The 22,492-nt window shown below is 41.6% G+C and overlaps 1 protein-coding gene across 5 annotated transcripts in view; it reads right to left on the bottom strand.

Moving 5' to 3' along the window:
- The window catches only part of RANBP17 (RAN binding protein 17), a 108,330-nt gene that overhangs the window by 12,220 nt on the left and 73,618 nt on the right, over nucleotides 1-22,492 (bottom strand). For 3 of the 5 annotated variants that reach the window (XR_011905243.1, XR_011905245.1, XR_011905246.1), the window contains 3 exons: nucleotides 14,017-14,230; nucleotides 13,536-13,743; nucleotides 7,607-7,773 (listed from right to left, as the gene is read on the bottom strand). Coding sequence is in view for 1 of the 5 variants with exons in the window: in XM_072348561.1 (XP_072204662.1) it covers nucleotides 14,227-14,230 (4 nt within the window). In the remaining 4 variants the exon portion in view is untranslated. Of the gene's footprint in view, nucleotides 1-7,606; nucleotides 7,774-13,535; nucleotides 13,744-14,016; nucleotides 14,231-22,492 lie in introns of those variants that run through there. The other 2 variants (XR_011905244.1, XM_072348561.1) reach the window with 2 other exon arrangements.

The following is a 22,492-nucleotide window of genomic DNA, read 5'->3' as shown; positions in this document are numbered from 1 at the left end:
GGCAGCTGGGGTCTGCAGACAGCCAAGTGTGGGCTCCAAGTGTGCAGACCAGCAGCAGGGTCAGGGCACCCCCACCTCAACAGGCACCAGTAGCAGGGATAAAAGCAGAACCTGGGTAATTGTTTTATCCATACTTACTCAGTTTAGCACTGATATGGACACAGTCAGCAGGGACAGGGAGAAGGCTGAGCTTTCAAACCACTCCTTGCAGGAAATCGGGCTTTCAGAATCCCAGCACTGTGGCTCTAACCGCTGCTCAAGGATCTTCCTCAAAGCAACGTGACTGACTCAATTTCATCAGCTTAATTGCACGAAACTTAAAAAGGCTAATCAAAGTATTAATTACCGATCGCCCAACGCACTTCAAGCCTCTTCTGTTTTCAAATCATTCACAAACTGATTCTAATTTCTACTGCGGAACAATTAAAAGTGCTTTTGTTATCCCGGTGAACTGAACTGTAACCAAAGCCATGGCGAATAAACATAAAAGACGGATGATAAAGATGGTAATAAGCACATTGCTACTGTGTCTTGAATAGTCACCGACACTTCTTAGTGAATACCATCTTTCACAACAACAACAAAGGATAAGAGCACAAGGCTATTTCATGCAGTCATCAAAACAAAATGCACTGAATATTATATTTCATACTAAATACATTACCCTGGCAGTTTGACACTCAACATTTCAATAGATATTGCGTCTCCCTCAACATTCTCCCTGAATTTCTGCAGATGGACTTTTAAGTATCAATGGAAGATTACTTGACTTGTCACACTAAAACGATTCTAAAGGATGGCTGCACACACTTCATTTTTAATTCTTTTTTTTTTCTTATATATTTTTTAAAAGGAAACGGATCACAAATTCAGAGCCGTGGTGACACACAGAGGTCAAGCACCGTGTGCTGCAGGAGCCTTTGGTGCAGTGCTGGCTGCCCATGGTCCCAGCATGACCAGCAAAGCAAGGGGAAGTTAAATGGCGTTCAACTAAACCACAGTTTGGCTCAGCTGAGCTAAATGAATGGTGCTCCCAAATTTCATCCATCTGTTATGATTTTTACTGTTGTTGTTGTTTTTTGTTCTTGGAGATACACAAATGCAAGAGAATCTGTTTTCAGTGGAAAACAAACAAACAAACAAGGAAAAGTGAGGAAAAAAAAACAACACCCCACAACCAAAGTTTCCAGAGTTCATGATCTCAAAAGATCCTGACGGCACAAATATCCCTCAGGATCACAAGAAACCAAAGACAACAGCACTTCATTAGCCTGGGGAAAGTGTGGATTTTGAGGTACCATCCCAGAACCCCAAAAACATGAATCCACCAAGGTCATCTGCCCCATATGAACATGTTGGAGCAAGTGCCTGCCAAGCACTGGACCACTCTCGTGCCCAGCAGCAATTAAACATCTTTGTAAACCATGGCTATTCTAGAACTTTACATTTGATTCTTTTAAATGGAGAAAGGGGAGGGTGTTTGTTCACCCAGAGTGAGTTTCATTACTCACATAGCAAATCTGCCAGTAGCAGCTCATGGAATGGATTGTTACCTTTCCCTATCCATTTTGTAAAGATATTGCTTTCTTTCCAGACTGCAAGCATCACTTCTAACTGGATTTTGAATTATAATGTGAACTTTACAAAATTATTGGTGCTATTCATATCGCTAGTTAGATTCTATGGAGCGGCAATATTTTTTGCCCTTCCCCTAACCAGCACCTCTTAGTGTTTTATATCAAACCACCGCGGCCAGCAGAAATCGAACATTCCCAAGTAATGTAAAGTATTACATTGCGCCCGGCAAACAAGGAATAAAACATTTTTTATACTTAAACTTATTTGCTTTTTGAAGATATTTATGCAGCGCAGGAGGCAGGAGCTTATTGAGAGCTACAGCCCGTCCCTCTTCTTTAATTGAAACATTTATGCTTTTTGTTCCGCTAACAAAAAGCAACCAGCAGCAATAACGCAAGATAAATACACAAGAAACTTATAGATATGATTGTAAAACAACATCACCCTAATGCTTCCATTTAATTACCCTGAAATGTATTCTATTTAATATTCATTACTCAAAAGCCAATTTAAAAGAGAAAGAGGTGAAGGGACTTATTCAGAAAGACGGACTGTCATTCACTGCAATAGTTATCTAATATACAGAAGTTAATAAAGCAGATTAATCTACAAGTCCCTTTAAGCCATCACTGAGTTTAGAACAACTGCCTCTTTGACCCTTAACCCTCCCGCTGTGCACCAGTAGCAGGTGCCAGCTGCACTGAAATGATGGCTGCCGCGTCGCAGCGCAAAGTCTTTTCTTACTTTGCTTCTGACCAGCAGCTGACCCTGTAGGAACGATTGTTTCATGTGCTGGCCTAAAGGCTACATAAACCAGTAACTGATAAACAAAAGCATACATACACCAGCTGCCTAGCCCGAGGGTGCACATCCAACACTGACACCTTCTAGCACTTTGTGCTGTGAGCCCAATTGCGGCTTTTTGTTTCCACGCATGCATTCTGTACAATACTTGTTACTCCGTGGCCCTAAACTTCTCTCCGTCCCCAAAACTGTTTGTGTAAGCTGCAGCACAGCTTGGGTGATTAAGAGGAGATTCCCAATTTGATTTAGCGCCATTATTAAGAGCGTGAAATCTTCAGATACATCAGTAATGATGATGCATTTTAACATTAAAAGTCCTGAAATCGAATTACTCAATTCACATGACAGCGAATCACAACAGGGCTTTAAACAAAGCAGTATCAGAAAAGACTCTGAGCTCATTAATATTGTTTGATTTCTTTGCTGACAGCGCTCACGCGGTGAAGGCGGTGTGCTTAGCAATATTCCAGAGACTGAGCCCTCTGCTGCTGTTACACGTCTGCAGGAAGAAGTGTGTGTGAGAGCAGGAATCATATTTTTCATTAAGATAAGGTGGTTCTGACATAGTTATTTTGCTGGTACAAATTACGCAAGCACAAAAACAATCAGAGTAATGATTAAATGCGGTTATGTACATGGGAGACTACTAGTGCAAATGTTAACATATTTAAACGGGTTCCCTTCATTAAAAAAAATTATATATGATATTAAACCATCAATCAAATCGAAACACTAGAGTCTAAACGTATTGTCACTGGTTAAAATAAATGACTTGGAGACTGAATTTTGGCTCACTCAATATGGTGCCTTTTCTGTTGCTTAGCCACCCAAGTCTCTGCTGGCTTGGGCTACAGCTGGTACATCTCCATCGCTTTCAATTAATAAAGAAAGTTATGATAGTGTTGGATAACATTTCTAAATTGTGCCACGGGGTTGAAAACAGATGTCCCACTGAAAACGCCTCTCACTGTCGCATCAAAGCGTCCAAGCCTGCAGAAGCTGAGCACTCTGCTCCTGATTCAACAGAGCCTCTGAGCACGTTTCATTTTGAGCACATTTCATTTTAAGCACAGGAATGGCTGCACCTGTGGGTCTGGCTGCTCTTAAAATTAAGCATGTGCTCCAGCACGTGGCTTCAGGTGCTCACTACTCAGCGCCCTGCACAGCTGACCTCTGTCAGCACAACCCAGATTTCTTTCTGCGATGTGCTCACACACAAGTGCTTCCGCATGGGTTTTTTTTCTGCAGGAGGTCTAAATGCACCTCCTCTCAGTCTTTCTATTTCAATTGCTGTGCATAGCTCTGTGCAAGCTGAATATGGCACTGAGGTCTGTCTGAGAAACACAAACATCACCAATTTTACTACATAAGAGGGAGAAAAAGGAAGGTGACACTAGATAATACGTTTTTACCCCAGTAATAACATGATATTTCACTGCAACTGCCATCTTACTTCCTGGATTACAACTGCTACACAGTGCTGCTGTGCTGCCTCACGCTCTGCACCTTTGTCACTTGCAGGAGTTGGACATCACTGGCAGCTCGCAGCAGCTTGTTGAGCTCTCACCCATGAGGACTGAGCAGCACAACCCCTCATTATTGCCCCGCTACATGCCTCATCCTTTCCATATCCCTGTCCCTGTTCCTTTGCTACAGCCCTTCTCACCCACAGCTGATGAGCTGAATGCTGCCCTGGTGCACACCGGGTCTTGGCACAAGCACTGTGCAGATCTAATCCAAACATCTGTACTATGTTTGAACACAGCAAAGAAAAAAAGTCCACAGGCTTATCTGCAAGCTTCTGCTGAAAATGATGTGCAGAATGTGATCAGTGTGTAACACACTGTCCCATTCCTTCCCATGTGCATAAAGTCAGGAAAGGAAGGGATCACCTTAATTGTGTTTCTGCGCAAACAGGGTTATCTGCCCACCACGTGTGGTTCTGAAGGATGCCTGTCAGAACTATGGGGGAAAGATGCTACAAACCAGATTGGTTATTTGGAAACAACCAATGCAAATAGCACTTTTCCATGCCAAAATTGAATGAACAGCCTAATGTGTACGGCTCCAGAAGATGAACACAGAGGTAACATCTTGAAACCCTCAAAATTACACTTTCATTCATACAGTAGAGAAAACATCGGCTTCAACTGGTTTAGATGATGTTGGAAAGTTGCCCCTGAGATAACAGCAAGTGACAGTAGAAGCCTTATAGTATTATTCATCAACATGCTTAAAGCACAACCACATGTAGGAGCAATAGCTGAATGAAACAGATTTCTATCCATGCATCTCAGGTTACTTGACACATGTAAATTCAGTTCAGCTGTAAGATAGACACAGTGCTGTTGTACACAGGTGAGACTCAGAGTGAGCAGCTCTGAGAGAGCCAAGAGCCACCGTTATGCTTTAAAAGGACACTGGTCCTTACACCTAAACATGAAGTTGCTCCTGGTTTCTATTGCTCCTGTCTTTGTACAATCATACCTACTTAATAAAAAAATCACCCAGAGTTGCTATGGGAATTTCCTAAGCAAGCAAGATAAGAATTAATAGGCTTTAATTACAGAACTCCACTGCTCTAGAGGCTGAAGATGAGCGCCTTGGTCACAGACAACCACCTATTTACCAAACTGTATCCTGATGCCTCATCTAATAGCAAACAAGTGTTCTGCTGTAAAACTTCTAAGCTAAGCTCTGAAAGAACACTGGTGTTATGTCAGGTACTGCTGAGAAACAGTCGGTGCCCACAGGTGCTGGGAGCCCCAGCTTGCTGCCCCCAGCACCTACTGCCAGCAGCTGCCCCCGCTCCAAACAGCGGCCCCAGCCTCTCCTGCTGCAGAGCAGGATGCTCGCTCTGCTCCCAACACCATGCTGCAGCTGCTCCCACATTCCCAATGCTGGCACCGCAGCCCCAGAACTCCATGCCCGCCCCAGGGAATGATTCCCAGGGCCTGCTTTGAGAAGAGCTTGAAAACCTCTGCTGCTTTTCAAGGAGGAAAGTGGTGTGGTTAAACCATGCTGCAGCCCTGCAGCTGATGGGACAAGCTGGGGCAGCCGCTCCTCCAGTGCTGCTGGAGATTTTAATTATCCAACTACTTCCAGGGATCCAACTTGGAAAAAAAAAAGTGTTCTAACTAGTAAATAATTGCAGTTATCATTGCATCAGTTTAGTTTAAAGAGCTGACAAACCTCTCTAAACTCAACGTACAATTAGTCATTAGGGTCTAGTTTTTCAGCACTATTAAGCAATTTGTAACCCATTGCTTTTAATAGGGTTATGCATTACTTAACCGACACAGATGTCTTGAAAACCGAAACCGCTGGTTATGAAGCAGCAACCTTGTTCGTGAGCTGCCAAGATAGTCAAATCATCTCTAAAACCAGTGTTTAATGGCCAGCCGATGAATAATCAATGTCTCACTTTTCATCCGAGTGTGAAAATGAGAATAATCTAATACATCGCCCCTCTGGTAAAACGCGAGGCCCTGGGTTCCGTTTCTATTCAGGGCTGATTTATAACCCAATGGAAACCTGATGTAAACATATGATCAATGAGCCCCATCATTGCTGATAATAACCCCCAACCGGCCCACTCCCTCATCTCAAAAGCCATCCCTTTAGGCTATTAGTTTCGTCCAGCTAATCCTCTCTACTATTTCTGCCTGCTGCTTTTACCTCGGCCATCCGTTCAGTCCGGCAGACTCAGAAGTAATTTTATACGCAGCAGAGAGCGGGTGGAATTGATTTTTCACTCAGTGCTCGGTTCCCATCTGAATAATTATCAATTTTACTGCCTCATAAAGGGAAGAGTCAAAATTTCAAATCAATTCAAAAGAGCTTCTGAGACTACAGAAACTGTGCACGAGAATAAAGGTCAAAGTTGTCAGTGACCTCGGGAGATGATGTCAGATATGAGTACACTGAGCAGTTGACATCAGAGGCACTCAATATGATATGACTAGTGCTAATGCAAATCATATTTATGCTGACTACTGGAGACCGGCCATTAATATTTAAAAGAGCTTGTGAAAGCCTGCATTCAAAATAAATATAACGTATTCCACAGAATCTGAAGTTAATAAAGACAGATCACCGCCTGGTCACATGCTGTAAAGTGAAAGATTACTGCGCATTAACAGACAAGGTACTGCATTAAGATGGCCACAAATGCAGACAAGCCCAGAGCCTGGGCTGCTGTTCTGTCCTGGAAGCTGGAATCGTGGCACGCACAGCGCTGAGTAATTTGACATATCCAAATGCTGACTTCATTGCTAGCTCTTATGACAGCCCTATTCAGCAAGTAAAACACGAGCATGTGAAAGGCGACGAGGGAACCGCCATATTTCAATAATGATTTCAATCATAAACATCACTAATATCCCCCCAACATGAAACATGATGCCAAGGATGAACTAGTTACTTCTCACCTTCAACCAAGACCAGAAAACAAATGCAACAAGAAGCACGCGATGGTGGCGACTGCACGCCAGCTTCTATCAAAATGTCAGCATATCTATTTGGGCAACAAGAAGATGACCACAGACATCTACATTTTGTTAATAACTTCTGTATTTGCTAAAAGCCTCCAGACCTATTTCAAGGGAACATAGCATGGAGCAAATAGGGAGATACACAGCTAAGAACATCCTCATCTTCCCTTAATGAACTCAGGCTACGGCGAACTGGACTGGGGTGGGAAGGGGAAATCTTTCTTGAGCGCTGCAGCAATCGCTTCCTTTCCACAAGTGTGGGATTTAATTTCTATTGTATTCACCTTTAACTGAAAAATCCATGACTCACCTACTGCGAAATAAAGCATTCGCACTCAGGAGTACACAGCTGCTCAGTCCAACATTTCATTACGGAAGCGTGTGGCTGAATGCTCCTATGACACTGATCAGAGAACTTTCCTTACCACTTTTTAAAAGCAGAAATGCAACGATTACCTTAACACACTTCATTTGAGGAACAAAAACGGAACACAAAGTTTGAAGACACTGTACAGCCAAGCATCGACGCTTGCCAGTATGACAGAAAATATCTTCAGCCTTTGGTTGTCATGAGAACACAGCTGAAGCTGCCCTGGGTTGCATGCCAGCTTAGGGAGATTTGTTCTGCTACTGAATCACCAATGCTACCCCGGTGTGCAGTGACAGAGGGCTCAGAAATCAGGAATATTCCAAAATGTGATAATATCCCATAGAAAAATCTGATAATTCACCTGCTGTAGCACTTCCAGGTGATGCTGCATGAAATTATTCAACCCTCGTCCATCCTGTGAAGTCTCGCTGCGCCTCGGAGCCTTCTCACCTTCTTTAGCTGGATGCTTGAAGAGGTACAGGACCACATAGTGTAAACTGGCTCAACAGCTGGAAGAGACGATTGTACCTGTGTAAAAAATGAAATGGCTTTGAATTTTTTTTTTCCCCCATGAAATAACAAATAACTACATTTTTTAGTACTCAGAGAGCTCAGATTTCAAAATCTATTTGACTTCAGCCTAAACGATACGCCATCATGCCTGGTTTTGGTGTATGAGATCGGTTTTGAACGTTACTTTTAACAACACATGGTATGAAACCTTGGCCATGTTGAACATTTCAGGCTTCTGAAACCTAACATCCTGTTTTGACCCACTAACTGAAGAAGTGAGGATCAATCAGTAGAGCTGCTCTCTGGCTTTCTCCTGAGCAGCACAGTGAAGATCAGGTGGGAAAGAACAGGCAGAGGCCACAGCACATGGTGACAGGGTGACCATGGAGCAGCCAAGCAGTCACTGCAATTAACAATTAGCAATTCAAGGAGATTAAAACTGATTACGCCCGGCTTTCCACAACACCTCTGCAGTGACTAACCAATAGTTCAAAACTGCCCCTAACACAGAAAGCCACGACAGCAAGGACACTGCCGAAAAGCAGAAGCAAGAGCCACTTCATACCATTACTCAAGGCTCCTATAAGTAAGGAAGATTAAGTGCATAAACCTATTTGCAGAGTAAATATGTCTGCCTGATTTATGTAAGTTATTTTGTTGCTAGGTGTTGCCTGCTGTGGTGCTGCTGTGAAAGGGGATTCTGTTTGCTTTTGTGCCTCAGCATGGTGATAGCAGCGTGCTGGTCCTCCTTTCTCAAGTGCTCTCCTGGTCTTCTTCCTGATGATAGAGGTGAGCCCTTTCCCCCTTCCCAGCTGCTGTCTCCTCCTGGCCTGACACCTGAGGTGCTCCTTGGCCCCAGACAAATGGCTGTGACTTCCCCATAGAGAGCTGTGCTGTCTCCAGCTCCAGGGCTGCAGTCCTGGTCAGAGCCACGTTATTAAACCACTGCTGGCCCTCACCAGCTGAAGCTCCCTGTGTGCATGCAGTGCTTTAATGTGCTGGGTGCAAGGTTTAGCCAGAGCTGACAACCCTACAACTGCAAATATCAAACCCAAGAGAGTGGAGCATTTAGGCCCCCCCATCCAGCTCCTACTGACTTCAGCTAGAACTTGTCCAGGCCTTTTATAGTTCATAGCATTTATTTTAGATGGGCCACTGGAGTAAGAGATGTGTGGGGGTTGCAAAAGGAATTAAACTGTTAAAATGCTCATTCTGAGGGAAAAGGGATTAGAAGGATCCAATTAAATGTACCTTGAATTCTTTAAACTACGCTAATTTGGAGGCCTGCCAACCTTGCAGTGTTCATCTAAACACCTCCCTCTGGACACCCGAGTATTTTGATCTGTGCTTGCTTAACTCCTTAAGCTCTGTGCTGGCACTGTTAACTCTTTGCCATCTATAAACCAATTGCATTTTGCTAGGATTATTTGGAAATAAATGCCGGAGAAACATTTGCTGGCAAAGAAGCTACAAAAGGTCTCCTAAGACTTGATCCTCCAAAAGCTACTGGCTGACTTAGCAGCAGGAGCTTCAATCTGTCAAACAGCTCACAGAAACAAGCTCCAAAGATTCCATTGGTCTCCATTGGCCCAGTGGGCTTACTAGGACCTAATTCAACAGAGCAGGATCTGAAGAAATGTCACCCACACGAAGCCAAGTTCAAAGTTATTGGGTCTTGCCAAAGTAAAGAGTGGAACCTGGCACTCGTCGTGTTCTGAACCAGAACGGTCCTGCATATAAACTAGAAATGCAATTCATGGTGGAATTGAATCACCATCAATAACAACAAGTGAGAGACTTGAAAATACATATTTCATAGGAGGGCTCTGCTGTATTTCTAAACCAGTGCTTAACTCTATTTCTTTTTAAATTGAATAATACAAAGTAAATCACTATCATCAGTTTACAAAACAGCAGTAGTTCTAAACATGCTGATACTGTACAAGCAGATATTTTACATTCGACAGTAAGTGATTTTAGCAGGACAGCAGACAGGTCTATGCTATCATTTGCTCATGAGAATCTGATATGAGTGTTAAGAGCTACTTAAATTTGCCCATAACTATATATCAAATATGCTTCCCTATGCTCATTTTTCCTTTTGATTGCAAGGATATAAGAGACAGGGAGCGTCAAGCAAACTCCCTTGAATGACTCTTCTGGGCATGTGGAACCTTGTGCTGGAGCAGAAGAGCGCTCTCACTAAATCTTAGTGAGACAAGCAAGGCAACCAAATAAATAGAACAAACAAGAGCAACGAGGAGCTACCAATTCTAGGTGATGGTCAGAAGAAATAATGGAGAAGACATAATAAGGATAGAATAATAAAAGACACTGAGGTAAAAGCTTGGGATAATCAGGAAAAAAATGCAGTCATTTCTCATTTCTGGTCAGCTCAGATCTGCTGTCTGTGAACTGATGGTTGGCACTGGGAAGCAAGCAGGCCACGGTTACAGCACATGGCTACAGCCAGAACCAGCCCCACGTGTGCATCTGGGCTCCAGCAGCAGTTCAGCAGCCCTGGTAGACTAAACCAAGTGAGAGCTAGTTTGCTGATAGGCAGGTGCCTGTGCTTGGGAGGAGACAGGGATGACAACTCTGGTGACAGTCACCACCACATTAACCTGGCTCCTTTAGTTCCTTCTTTGCCAGCACGTATTCATTTGACATTATCAATGGTGATTTCCCATGCATTTCTTTCCTTTAATTATCTCCATGCTTTTGCATTCTGCATGCAATTCCAATTATCCATTAGCTCAAGTAAGTGGAAGTAGAGTTTGTCTGTTAGAATGAGTTATATTACATAAGAAAAGGCGAACAAAGAAACCAAGCAACTTTTGGTGTAAGCAATATGACCATGGCATGCTGAAGGGGAATTATTTCTGAACAGTTTAATGACATTACTGAACCTTTGCAAATTAGAAGATTTTGTCTTGCTTTTCACATAAAGGTAAGGAGAGGGAGCTAAGTGATGTTTTCCCTGTCCATCAATTGCTTACAGTTCAATACTGGCATTATTTGCCTTTGAGACTAAACCTAGAAAGTAAATGGATTTAGCAATTTAACATCTAAATTAGGCAGCAAGACAGAAAAGATGTTTTGTGTTGGTTTTTTTTTCCTCAATGAATAGCACACTGCACTATTAATCATACAAGAATTAGAAAAAAAGCTTTGCAGAGATTAGTGACAGTATGCCAGGAGGACTGCATTAAAAGGCTCCGATCCACTGAGTCAGCTGTGAAAAAGCCAGGTAAACACTTTAGAAGGGAACTATTGGAGTGTTTATCCTTGCAATAAAAGCTTAGATGAGGGCTTCCATTACAGCTGATTTACAGCTAGGGCCCTCCAAAGGAATACATATTCCTTCACAGTATTTATGAAGTGTGGAATCAAGCAAGGTATTTACTCAGAAACAAAATGAACACTCCTCAGAAATAAGGATTTGGGGAATGTTTATCCTACAGTTGACAACAATGAGAATCTCAAAGCTTTCACGTATGTGAAGGCAATAGAGTAAAAGGCAGATATGGTTTTTTTTCTGCTGTCAAACAGAAGAGATCTCCCAGTGTTGGACTTTTAAAACAAAAAGGCAGCTATTTTGTTTCTATAAACATTTCTGAGAATGACTTATGTGTTCTAATCAGCTTAGAATACAGTTACCTCCCTGATGATTTATAGCCCGGAGCCCTACTATTCTGACAATGTTCTTATGCCACTGATATAAGAGGGAATGCTTGGATAGACTTACTTGCCTATTTGCTAAGGGCAGGAAGGATGCATGTGATCAACCAATGCCTAAGAAATAAACTTGCATTTCACGGTCTGACAAGTGGAAATGCCCCAAACACCCTGATTTTAGAAGGGATAAAAGATTTAGAAGAACTCTGAGATGACACCAAAATGTTAAGAGCTACAAACTCACCAAAGAGAGTCCACCTGGACGTGGCACTGTGAGAGAGTGGAAAAATCATGCACTACTTAAGTAAGTAAAACCTCTGGAATATAAATGAGGAATTGAATGGTCTACATCAGTACCCATTTCTGAAACATTCAGTCTTAAGAAACACGATATTGAAGAAAAATAATCCCTTCATCACAACAACACAAGTAAAACAAGCAGCATTTTCTAGCTGAGTGATTATGTTAAATAATAATTACTTCTAACATGTAAGAAACATTCACAGAGATGAAGGGCTGAATAGGCATTTAGGTGGAATAAAGAACTGTTTTAGAGAATCAGAGAACACAAGAGGAAAGTCCAGGAAAAAATATGGTGGGATCCTAAAGGTGGTGGCAGGAAACATGCAGGACCAGCCCTGCAGTCCAAGCTCCTGCCCACAACAGGGCCAAAATCAGACAGGCTGCTCCAAGCCTTGTTTAATATCTAGGGATATCTTCAAGGACAGAGGTCCCACATCCTCTATAGGCAACACGCAAACAGCCGGCTCTTACTGACAGGCGGACCTGGCACATCAGAAAGATGAAAAATGACTTTGAAGGAATGGGAGTGAAGAAAGAAAAAGGAATGAACACAAAGAATGACAGCTTCTGATGGACTGCACTGAGCTTCAGCGAAGTTTAAAAACCCCCACAAGCCTTAATACTCTTAGTCTTGCAATGCGTATTTATTTTAGGTGCTTCAAGGAGAAAGGAGCACACTGGCTAAGCAATGTATAGTTTACAAAAGGTGAGTTAAACTTTTTGCTGATACTTTTTTTCTTCTCCAGCAAAGAAAACATTCCTACCAGTCATTCCTCATGATTCAACTCCCAGATACCTAAAGCACAAAACTTTACAACCACAACTGAAAACAGACACTTTCCTTCCTCCTCCTGTCTGCCCCGAGAGGGAGATCAATGCTGTTTGAGAGGAGAAAGTAAACGTAACACATGAAGGCCGAAGCTTATAGAGCTTTTAAATTTTCTTCTCTCTCTTTTACATGAATTCAAATTGGATTTCAAAGAGACGGTTAAAGTCAACTTGGTATGGTAGTGAATTATTAAAATGAATATATCCAATACCTCAGATGGAAGAGATGCGGTGCGGGGTGATAACGGGGATGAGGAACACGGCGTGCTAAACTGGTAGTTGTCTGTCAAACAAACACCGAGTACAATGCATCCATTTGCAAACAATCAACAGGCAGCCTCACAGCAGAACCAGCCTATAGGCATAAACTGCTGTACCATCATTACAGGTGACAAAGCACTCAAAATATCTGGGAGAAGATGGATTTCAGCATTATATAATAAAGTGACCTGAATACTACTTTACTGCTGTTGCTTAGCTATTCACTACCCATTTTCTTCCTAAGAGTGGTTTCCCTCTTGCAGCAAAAACTGCTGAATGTGTTTAACATAGCAAATGCTTTGTGAGTCTCAGTGCATTCATGCATTCCTGTGGGGCTTGACTGACACTTGGCAGTAATGAGAAACGCTAGCTATTATGGAGCAACATCTATATACACTAATGTTTCACATTTCTATTTTTTCCCTTAATAACCACCCTAATCAATACATACTACTGTAGGGTTTTAAAGACTTTCTCAGTCAAACACCATACAAATGCATGGCATTCTCAGATCATCAGGGCACAACTAGGGATTTTTTCTTCTCCCAAATGCCCCGTCTTCTCTTCCATATTCCAAATGAATTTAAGCTACCAAAAGAGAAAACCCACCAAAACCCCAAATATTTTGTGCTTAAGTGCGTTCCTGTAACAGGCTCTGCAAAGGCAAAAGCACCTGCCTGTTTGATTGGTGCAATTAGCAAGCTTACCCTTAAGGACCTGTGTTGAGGACTTGTATTTTTGGATGGCCAGAGACATGCAAGATGTGAACACTTCACTGTACACAACTAATACAACTGTTCACTGAGAGAAGCTCTTCCAGTTCTAAGGATCTTCTTCTTGCGATAGGCACAAGTCTGGATATTAACCATTTCTAACTATCCAGAATTTGTCTCTTCCAGCAAGAAAATAGCAGCTCTGAACAAAAACATGGAAAAGAACAAAGTTTAGCATTTTTCTTTTTTTTTTCCCAGAAAAGCTTAAAGAAAATCCTGATAAAGCTCCCCTTTCACACGGCAGTTATATCACCCCTTTATTATAGATGTCTCAATGTAAATAAATCCAAGTAATCAAACTGAAAAATGCATGTGAGCTGTTCTAGATCCCTCTGTCTCATTATAACAATATAAAGCCTGTGGTGCTGTTATTTCATATTTCACCTAAAGACTCCCAGGATGAGTAATTGCTTACGAGCAGGTCACTGTGGGATACTGAAAAGCAGCATTTCAACAAAGGCCTGAAGTACGTTGTCAAAGTGGTTGTCCCCACAACACGTCAAAGCTGATATAATTTCCACATAAGGCAGATTTGAGTGCGGAGTAACAGATGGAAATGGAAATGCCCCTGAGTTTCAGCGGATAAACCTGATCTTCTGACAAAGCCCCAAGAGAGAGGATCTGATCACCTGTTTTCATAAAAAGAAAGAAAGAAAGAAACTTATGTAAGCAGCCACAAATTTACAATATCTTGATGGCACCATCTAAGCCCATATTTTGTCTTTATTTTCATTACTAATCCAAAGGAAAAAACTGTTTCTGCATTTACAGTAGAAGATCTGTTCAGTAAGCATGAGTCGAACTTAAAAGTCACCAGGGAATTAATGTGCAAAAATTGAAATATACGCTGTGGAACTCCTGCCACTGATTTACGCTCAGACCGTGACTGAGTCTATCAGCGTGAACTCATCATCTCAACAGAGCTGCAACACACGGTTTTATAGTTGCTCACGCTGCAGCAGAGCCTGGTTTTGATCCATTACCATGACGGTCTCTTGGGATGGCTGCTGATGTATACACACACTAAATATATCCCTCAGAAAACAAATATGTCCATTACAAAAGCCTCTATTTTACCAGTCACAGATGGGAATGACTTTTTAATTAAAATCCATGTTTAAAATGTAAAAATAACAGCTAACTGTAAATATTTGCTGTTGTTACTACCAGGCAGTCGTGGCTTTTGGATCCACCGTGCAGCAGCGCAGCAGATCCCTCTGCAATGCCCTGTGCAAATCTGATTATTCATGAGCATTGGTCACCAAGTTTTTTAAAGGCTCTTGTCATAACGTCATTCTTATTTTCACATCACCCCTGTGTTAAGTTTGTCTTCATGAGAAAAGTGCGTTTAAAAAAGTAATGAATGAAATGGAGCTAAAACAGTTGGATGAACATAGCAAAGATGGAGTGCTTCAACTCTGCCATGAAGCAGCCTCACCTGGTGCTGACCACGGTAAGCCAGGAAGGTGCAAAAACTAACCTGATCTTCACTCTGTTAGTACTCAACAAGAGTTCATTAAAGAATTCTAACCAGATGGAAAACCACAAACTCTGGTATTTTTAAAAGACTTCCTACAAATAAAAGCACAAAGGTCTGCAGATCAGGTGCTTGATTTGCCTGCTTTCATCATTCACATTAGAACATTAGAAATTTACAACACATAATTAGCAAAATGAGTGGGGGAACTGTGTTTCTAAACAGACAACGCACTCAAGTATCACTCTTTGGTGCTATTCATGCAAACAGGGAGAAAGGCATGTGACACTGTTTAAAACATCAATGTTCTTCACCACTCTAGCAAGTACAAAGCACTTTATCCATCAGGTTGTAATGGAAGAGCAGACTTAAAAGACTGGGAGTACAATCAGGGGTTACTTTGAAGTAGTAGCCAGGATCTGGAATGGCATCACTAGGGTTATGGAAGGGAAGAGAAGTATCAACTTTTTAGCTAGCAAAGATGGTCACTTAGAATCAAAACTGAAAAGCAATTCATACTTATGCATGAAAATGCTTTCGATATTGGAAACAACTGTATAAGCACCTGAAAGCTGCAGAAGTGAATGTAATGCAAGTGGGGAAGAGGCTGAATTCCAGTGACTGCTACTGGATAGAAATTCATGTGAGAAATTCATGTCAAACCCAGGATACTAGGAATGAACCGCATCCTAAAGATCCTCTTCAAAAAGCTAAGCACAGTAAAAAACAAAGAATGTCCTCTGCTGTACTTGGATATCTGTTTGTTGTAATAATTTTATTAGCATATAATTAGAAATGCAATTGAAATAAAGGTCCTACAGGCACCCTTCCAACCCAAGACATTCTACCATTTCAAGGTTCATTCTATCTTTCTACAATCTTTAAGGTCCCCTTGAATCCAACCCATCCTACTGTTCTGTGATCTTTAAGGACCTTTCCAACCCAAATCCATTCTATCATTCCATGGTTCTATGATCTGTAAGGTTCCTTCCAATCCAACCCATTTTAGGATTCTGCAGTTCTTTGATCTTTACAGTCCCTTCCCATCCCAGTCAGATCATTTTTACTATTATCCCTCTTTTTAACATGACCCGGCCCAATTACTGAGAAGATTAATGAATTTCTGATTCTGTGACAGTTGATCCATGGCACTGTGAAATACAAGCTCCTTTAGGAGCTCAGAGTAATATGCAACAATAGATGGAAAGAGATGTCAGTGAGGTAATTCAGTACAGTATAAAGAGGTTAATGGGAAGTTGATGGGAAAAAGGAACAATGAGGAAGGAAGTTGAAAAAAAAACCTAGGAATCCCTTACCCTGGGAACATGAATTATAGGAGTTACACTCCAGGGCTGATCTTCTAGCATTTTTATTACTTCAAAGAAAAAAAACAACAAAAAAACAAAAAAAACAAGCAAAAAAGAATCACAGGATGATTATAACTTTAAATCCATTTATCAGCACAATACATTCCATCTAGAAGGGCACCAACCCAGCCTCACCCCAGGCAGCTCTGGCAGGGAGGAATTCAGTGCCCATCCCCTCTAATGAAAACACTGAGTGGAATTTGTGACCAGTGCAAGATTAAAAGCTGGTTTTTTTTGCAAGCGGACAGAGTCCACAGAGAACTGTTCTGCGCTCATGGACTCATTTTAAAAGGGCCTAAGAGTAGGAGCAGCTCATTTCAAATTAGCAGCAGAGGTGAAGAGACCTTGCGGTCCCTGTTACCAGCGCCCCCGGCCATCAGCCTACAAGTCAATCGACACCGTGCTGCAAGAGACTGGTGTTTTAGCATTAGTTATTGAAAATAAAAAAATAGATATGAAGTACGGCGCTATGCCTGACCAGATGAAAAACAAGAATGTTCTACATGTAACATTTAGCAGGAGCTTCAGGGGAGTATTTTCACGCACCACAGATACTACTGAACGTAAACGAATTTACTGAAGGACTTGGAATCAGGTCAAGAACAGCTCCTCAGCTACTGAGGATATGTTTACATTTATAATCCCCGCAGCGGAAGACTGAAATGCAATTTCATAAACGACTGTTCAAAGAAATGATTTAAGGAAATTAAATCGCCATCAAAATGACCTTTGATGCAAGGAATTCTTAAATGGTGTTTGCAATTCACAGCTCCTGTCAAAATGGAAACTGCGGAAACCAACCGGCCAACTTTCAGTGTTAGCACTGAGGATTAAGAAGTCAAACAGAAATTCAACGTGGGCCAAATTCTTAATGTGGGAGAAACAGAACAGTGCAAAACCTTAAAAAACAGGCCAAGCTTCAACATTAATAATTTGTAATATAACTTTTTGCCCTGCATTTCACAGCAATACATTACATGAGAAGTGTTATAAACTCATTCAGCCTCGGAGATGATACAAAATCATTGGAGGAGTAAAAGATGTTTGAAGATACTGGGTGACACTGGTATATAGGACATAAATGTCTGTGTTTGGCCGGCAGCATCTCAACACTTTGGGAAGAAGGAACTGTAGGCAAAATATGTGCACATGCATAGCAAGAAGACAAAGCCAGCTACAAAACACTTCGGGATGCTCCCATTGAAGATAACATCGCCGTGCCTCAGAACCCCACAGGCAATCTGCACCAGAGCTCTTTGCACAGCTCATTCCCTCACTCCCTCCTGGATGTGGGAGCATGTCAGGACAGGCAGCTTCCCTTTCAGCGCTCTCGCTTAATTGCTTTTACAGTAGGAGCCATAATACAGATATGATTTCCTTATGGCTGAGTTTCCGTAAGGCAGGGCATGTTCTAGAATTCAGTTCAATTCAAGCAGTATTGGTAATAATAGAACCAAATAATGTTTTAATGCGTCAAATGGATTAAGTTAAAAAGAAAATACCTCGGTAAGCTTAAACAAAGATGGTGAAAACTTACCATATATATAGAGGGAAAAATAATGCTTCTTGTCTTTTCCCCTTTCATGTTGTTTATTATTCACTACTGCCCCATAAAGATGAGTTCTGAATGTATGCCTTGCACATGTTCAGAATGCTACGGCAGGATAGAGAAGTGGCCATATATAGAAAACAAAGGGAAAACATGAATCATAAAGATGAGAGCAAACTTCAAAAACTAATTTTTAAAGCCTCCAGAACAACAAAACATGCATAAAAACCCTCTCAAAACGGCACAAGCAGCATGAATAATACCAAGATAAATATGCCAAAAGAAAAAGATGATGAAATCCGAGTCGGTAATGAAGAACAATATATTATGGAAGCAGCATTGCAGAAGGGAGGACAAGAGATGATCAGCAATTGAGAACAGTGAGCGAGCCACTTGGAAGCAAATCCATTGATCAGAAATAACTGCAGTACTGCAAGAATCAGCTTAACCACAACTCGGAGGAAGAAGTGCTGCCTTATGAAGTTGCTAGCACTGAATGGATCACCACGCTAAGTTTTGAAGTACGTGCTCTAGAAGCAATTTAAAGCTCATTAGAAATAATTGTGTCTGGCTACTGGAAAATGTGGTAAAATTTAATCCACATCCAAATGCTACCTGGGCTGTGAGAACAGGAAATTGTTTTGTGCTACTGTGGCTAACCTCATGGCTGACCCTGAGCAGTAACTGCTACAACAGCTGAAAGCTGAAGCAAAATTAAAAACTTACATCAAAGTATATCATGACAGAATGTAGATAAATAAAAACAGCATATTGAAAATATTATTTTTATGCTGGCCTTCTATAATGAAAGGCAAGAGGTTCACTAAAACGTAAAGAAGGCAGAAAACAAAAATAGACGGTCCCAAGACGTGCTGAAACATAATTCCTATACAATTGGGAGTTCAAAAACACGCAGCGAGGAGACTTGCACATACAGAATTAAAAGTGAGATATACTGGCAATGAAGAAAGGCGGACCACATACTATTCAATCTCCTTTCAATTTTCTTCTCTCAGCTGTTCGTTTTACATCACTGTATCGCTCAGTCTCGAACCATAATGTACAAGATCCTAACAAGGATAATTGACCATCTAAGTGCCTTTCGCATCGTATGCCAGGGTTTACATCTTTGCAACATATAGCACTTGTAAAGACCTTCTAGTCAGAGCTGCCCTCAGCACAGCGTCATTACTGGATAAATCAGCAGCCCTAATCACAAAGCCAGACCTGCTAAGCACAACCACGCATTTGCTGAGGTGCTGATTTTCAAAAGCACAAAGACTTCCCATTCTAAACTTTGTTCAGTGACAAATACCAATGCCGGAAGTATTTTAATAACAGTTGTTTGGGGCTTTGTTCTGCTTTTCACTGAAAAATGTCAAATGACTACATAAAGTCTAAGAGGAAAATCACGTGACCGTTTTAGCCAAGATATAAGGAGATTCCAGCATCCATACTCATATCCAGTCATGCACACCCCATCACCACAGTACTAACCTTTCCCCCCCACCTTTATTTCAGCCTGGCACGGATCCTACAGAACACACACAGTAAATGGAAGCGCCAGCTCTACATAAATGGACATCAACCAACTCTGGCAGAACTTCAGATGGACAGAAAGGGACGCACCAGTTTATCAGATGTTTGTTTAGAGTCGTTGTTCCCATTGAAACAACAGCACAGCGTTTACACAGAAGAGAGGCATATGTAAATTTGAGATGCTTCTCATCACATAAAGTAAGCTATCTTTGTAAGGGAGCTGTGAGTTATCCAGCATTGCTCTAACTCTGTGAGAGGAGTTCAGCATCCAGGGCACAGTGAGCAGGAGAGGTGAGGGGTAGCAAGCCTGGTGGTCAGGCTGGGATTGCCAAGACAAGCACAGCTGGGCCTTCAAGTGACAGAAGGAACTTCTCAAGGATACACTGCAGTGTATCTTGAAATACTTATAGTGGGCAGCAAAAGCTTCCCAGAGTGTAAACCAACGACCACGTCAGTTAAGAAGCACAGCAGTTTGAAATATCGCTAATCTAGGATGCTTATTGCAGGGCCCACAGCTGAGCCGTGGGGGCCGTCAGGCCAGTGCAGCCCATCTGTGCCAGCACAGAGCCAGCTGGATTATTGGAAATCACTGCTTTTTAAGGCTGCTTCAGCTGACTGCGCTGGGGGCTCTTTCACGTTCGTTTTGCAGCTAGTCTAATCCTGGAATCAATGTTGACAATCGCTCAAAGAGAAAACGTGAACCATTCCTCTAAATATCTCTAAGTATTGGAAAGATGCTGCTGTGACCCTGGCTCTGATGAGAATATGAATGTGTTTTAAAAGCAAAACAGAAAAAAAATATTATATGTATATAATTATATACGCACAAATGTTGCGTAGAGGCTTTTCTCCCATCTCCATATCTTTCCTCCAATTTTAGTTGACAGGTGATATAAAACATTTATTCTGAAGGAAATTAAGAGCCCTCCTTCTCTTGCTACTGCAGTCCATATTGAGTAAAACAACATCTTTCCAAACAGTTATGGAGGGCAGGGAAGGAAACTGTGAAATAAAGCCCTTATATCATCACTTCAGGTCTGCCTACAACACACATCTCCAAACTGAAGCCACACAACCCTCACGGCCTTTCACAAGAACCAACATTTAACTAAGAGAACAACAGGTGTTTGGACCCAGCCTTCAGCACGTTCTGTGGCTCCACTGCTTCATTTACATCTTAAGTCTGCACTGTCCTGAAATTTCCTTTTACAATGCCTAATTAAATTCTAGCATGAGCCAGAAAATGCTGTCTGGTCCCCGTGCACAAGAATTACCAATCCTTTAGGACCGAGAACTTCATGAGTTTTGCACACACACACACACGTTTTGCATTTGAAAGCAAAAGGTTTCTTAACAGAGTATTTTGTAGAGCTGAGTTAAGACTGAAGAAGATTGAGGTCTTGTGGCTGACTAAGCAAGGATCACAGACTGGAGGCCCACTGTTAAGATAACTGGATGACCAATCGTAAGGCATCTTTATAAGAGCAGAGATGATGGTAAAGGCCAACTGCAATTAAAAGAACAAAAGAAAATGTAATGGCAGTGGGGTCAGGTACTGCAGGACAAGTGAGCTTGAAGCATAATGAAGGTTACATTTGCATTTCTTATATCATCAGAAGAAAATTTCCAGCCATTAAGAGCAAACTAAGTATAAAGATAATAGAAACCTCATCGTGACATCTGAAAGTTTACCTCTTCTCTTCCCATACGAGGAAAACATGATTTTCTTTTGTTGTTGTTTTAATCACTGTCACAAACGTACCTCAGAATATAGCAAACAAACTTGTGCCAGCTTAGAACGTGCTGGACTTGAAAACAGAGAAATGTTTTGGCAAGAAGTGAGAGCTACACAGATAATTTTCTTCTGTCCTACATAAACGCATTCTGCGTATACTCTTTCCATACCCTGCAGTTCAAAAGCAAATTACGCCTGAAGGGTTTTATACAAGTAACCACGTAACACACACAGTTTCCAGACCTAAAATGCAGCCTGAATGCATCGAAAGCATCCGTGATGCACCGGTTTTCTTTCTTGAGAAATAGCAGGACATTTATGGCTATTTCTTTGTATACAAACCACAAATCTACAAAAATATGGGAATGTTCCTTTCAAAGCTACAAAGTTAGCTGGAGTCTATTACAAACAGTTGGTGTCACAGACCTGTTGCAATTGAATACCTGAGTGGGAGCAGTAAAATGAAACAACTTATTATGAACAGTTGTAACAGTGCTCTAGGGTAAAGCTGTTATGGTCCTATTATGTTTTGGAGCTGTTGGAATATAATTTGAATATATAAAATCAACCCACAGCTATCAATCAGTAGCCGAGATCAAACACCTCACGAGTATTCCTATCTTTGCTGAAATCCATTTACAGCTGCTAAAAGAGGAGTTAAAGTGATACACACAACAATGTACATGAATGCAACCCTATCTGTGAAAGAAAGGAGCTCCACTGGTGTGCAGTAAGCTCTGCAGCTCACAAAGGGCTGACAGGGGTGGCAGTACATTGCAGTTCTGCTTTGTTCTCTAGAACTCAGGAGTGGCCAGGAATAGGAACTAACAGGATTTTTATATCATGAGACAGGCAAAGAATGACACAGAATGGTGCAGAGTTCCCATAGTCCAACTAGTTTGGATAACTTCTACCCTTGCTTGTTCCTAAAATTAGCCAACCCCCACTGGTTATTCTGCTACATAAAACTCATGGCAATCAAAAGCCAGTTCTGTGAGTGCAAATTGCAACACACGCATTCTATGAACAGTCAGACCTGAAGAAGATGGAACCATGCTGTCTCCTCTGATGCAAACACTTTAGCAAAGCCAACACAAATCGTTTGGTCCCCAAACTGGAAGCACAGCAGAGTTATTGCCAAAGTCCCTGCTGTATTTGCCTATTCTTTCTGTGATACAGAACTTTAACTTCTAGTTTATGCCTAAGTGAGAACCACTTAGTACT

Source organism: Excalfactoria chinensis, chromosome 13 (genome assembly GCF_039878825.1).
Source record: "Excalfactoria chinensis isolate bCotChi1 chromosome 13, bCotChi1.hap2, whole genome shotgun sequence".
Lineage (NCBI taxonomy): Eukaryota > Metazoa > Chordata > Aves > Galliformes > Phasianidae > Excalfactoria > Excalfactoria chinensis.
Note: the sequence above shows the minus strand (reverse complement) of the source record. Positions and strands in the feature narration are given on the sequence as shown.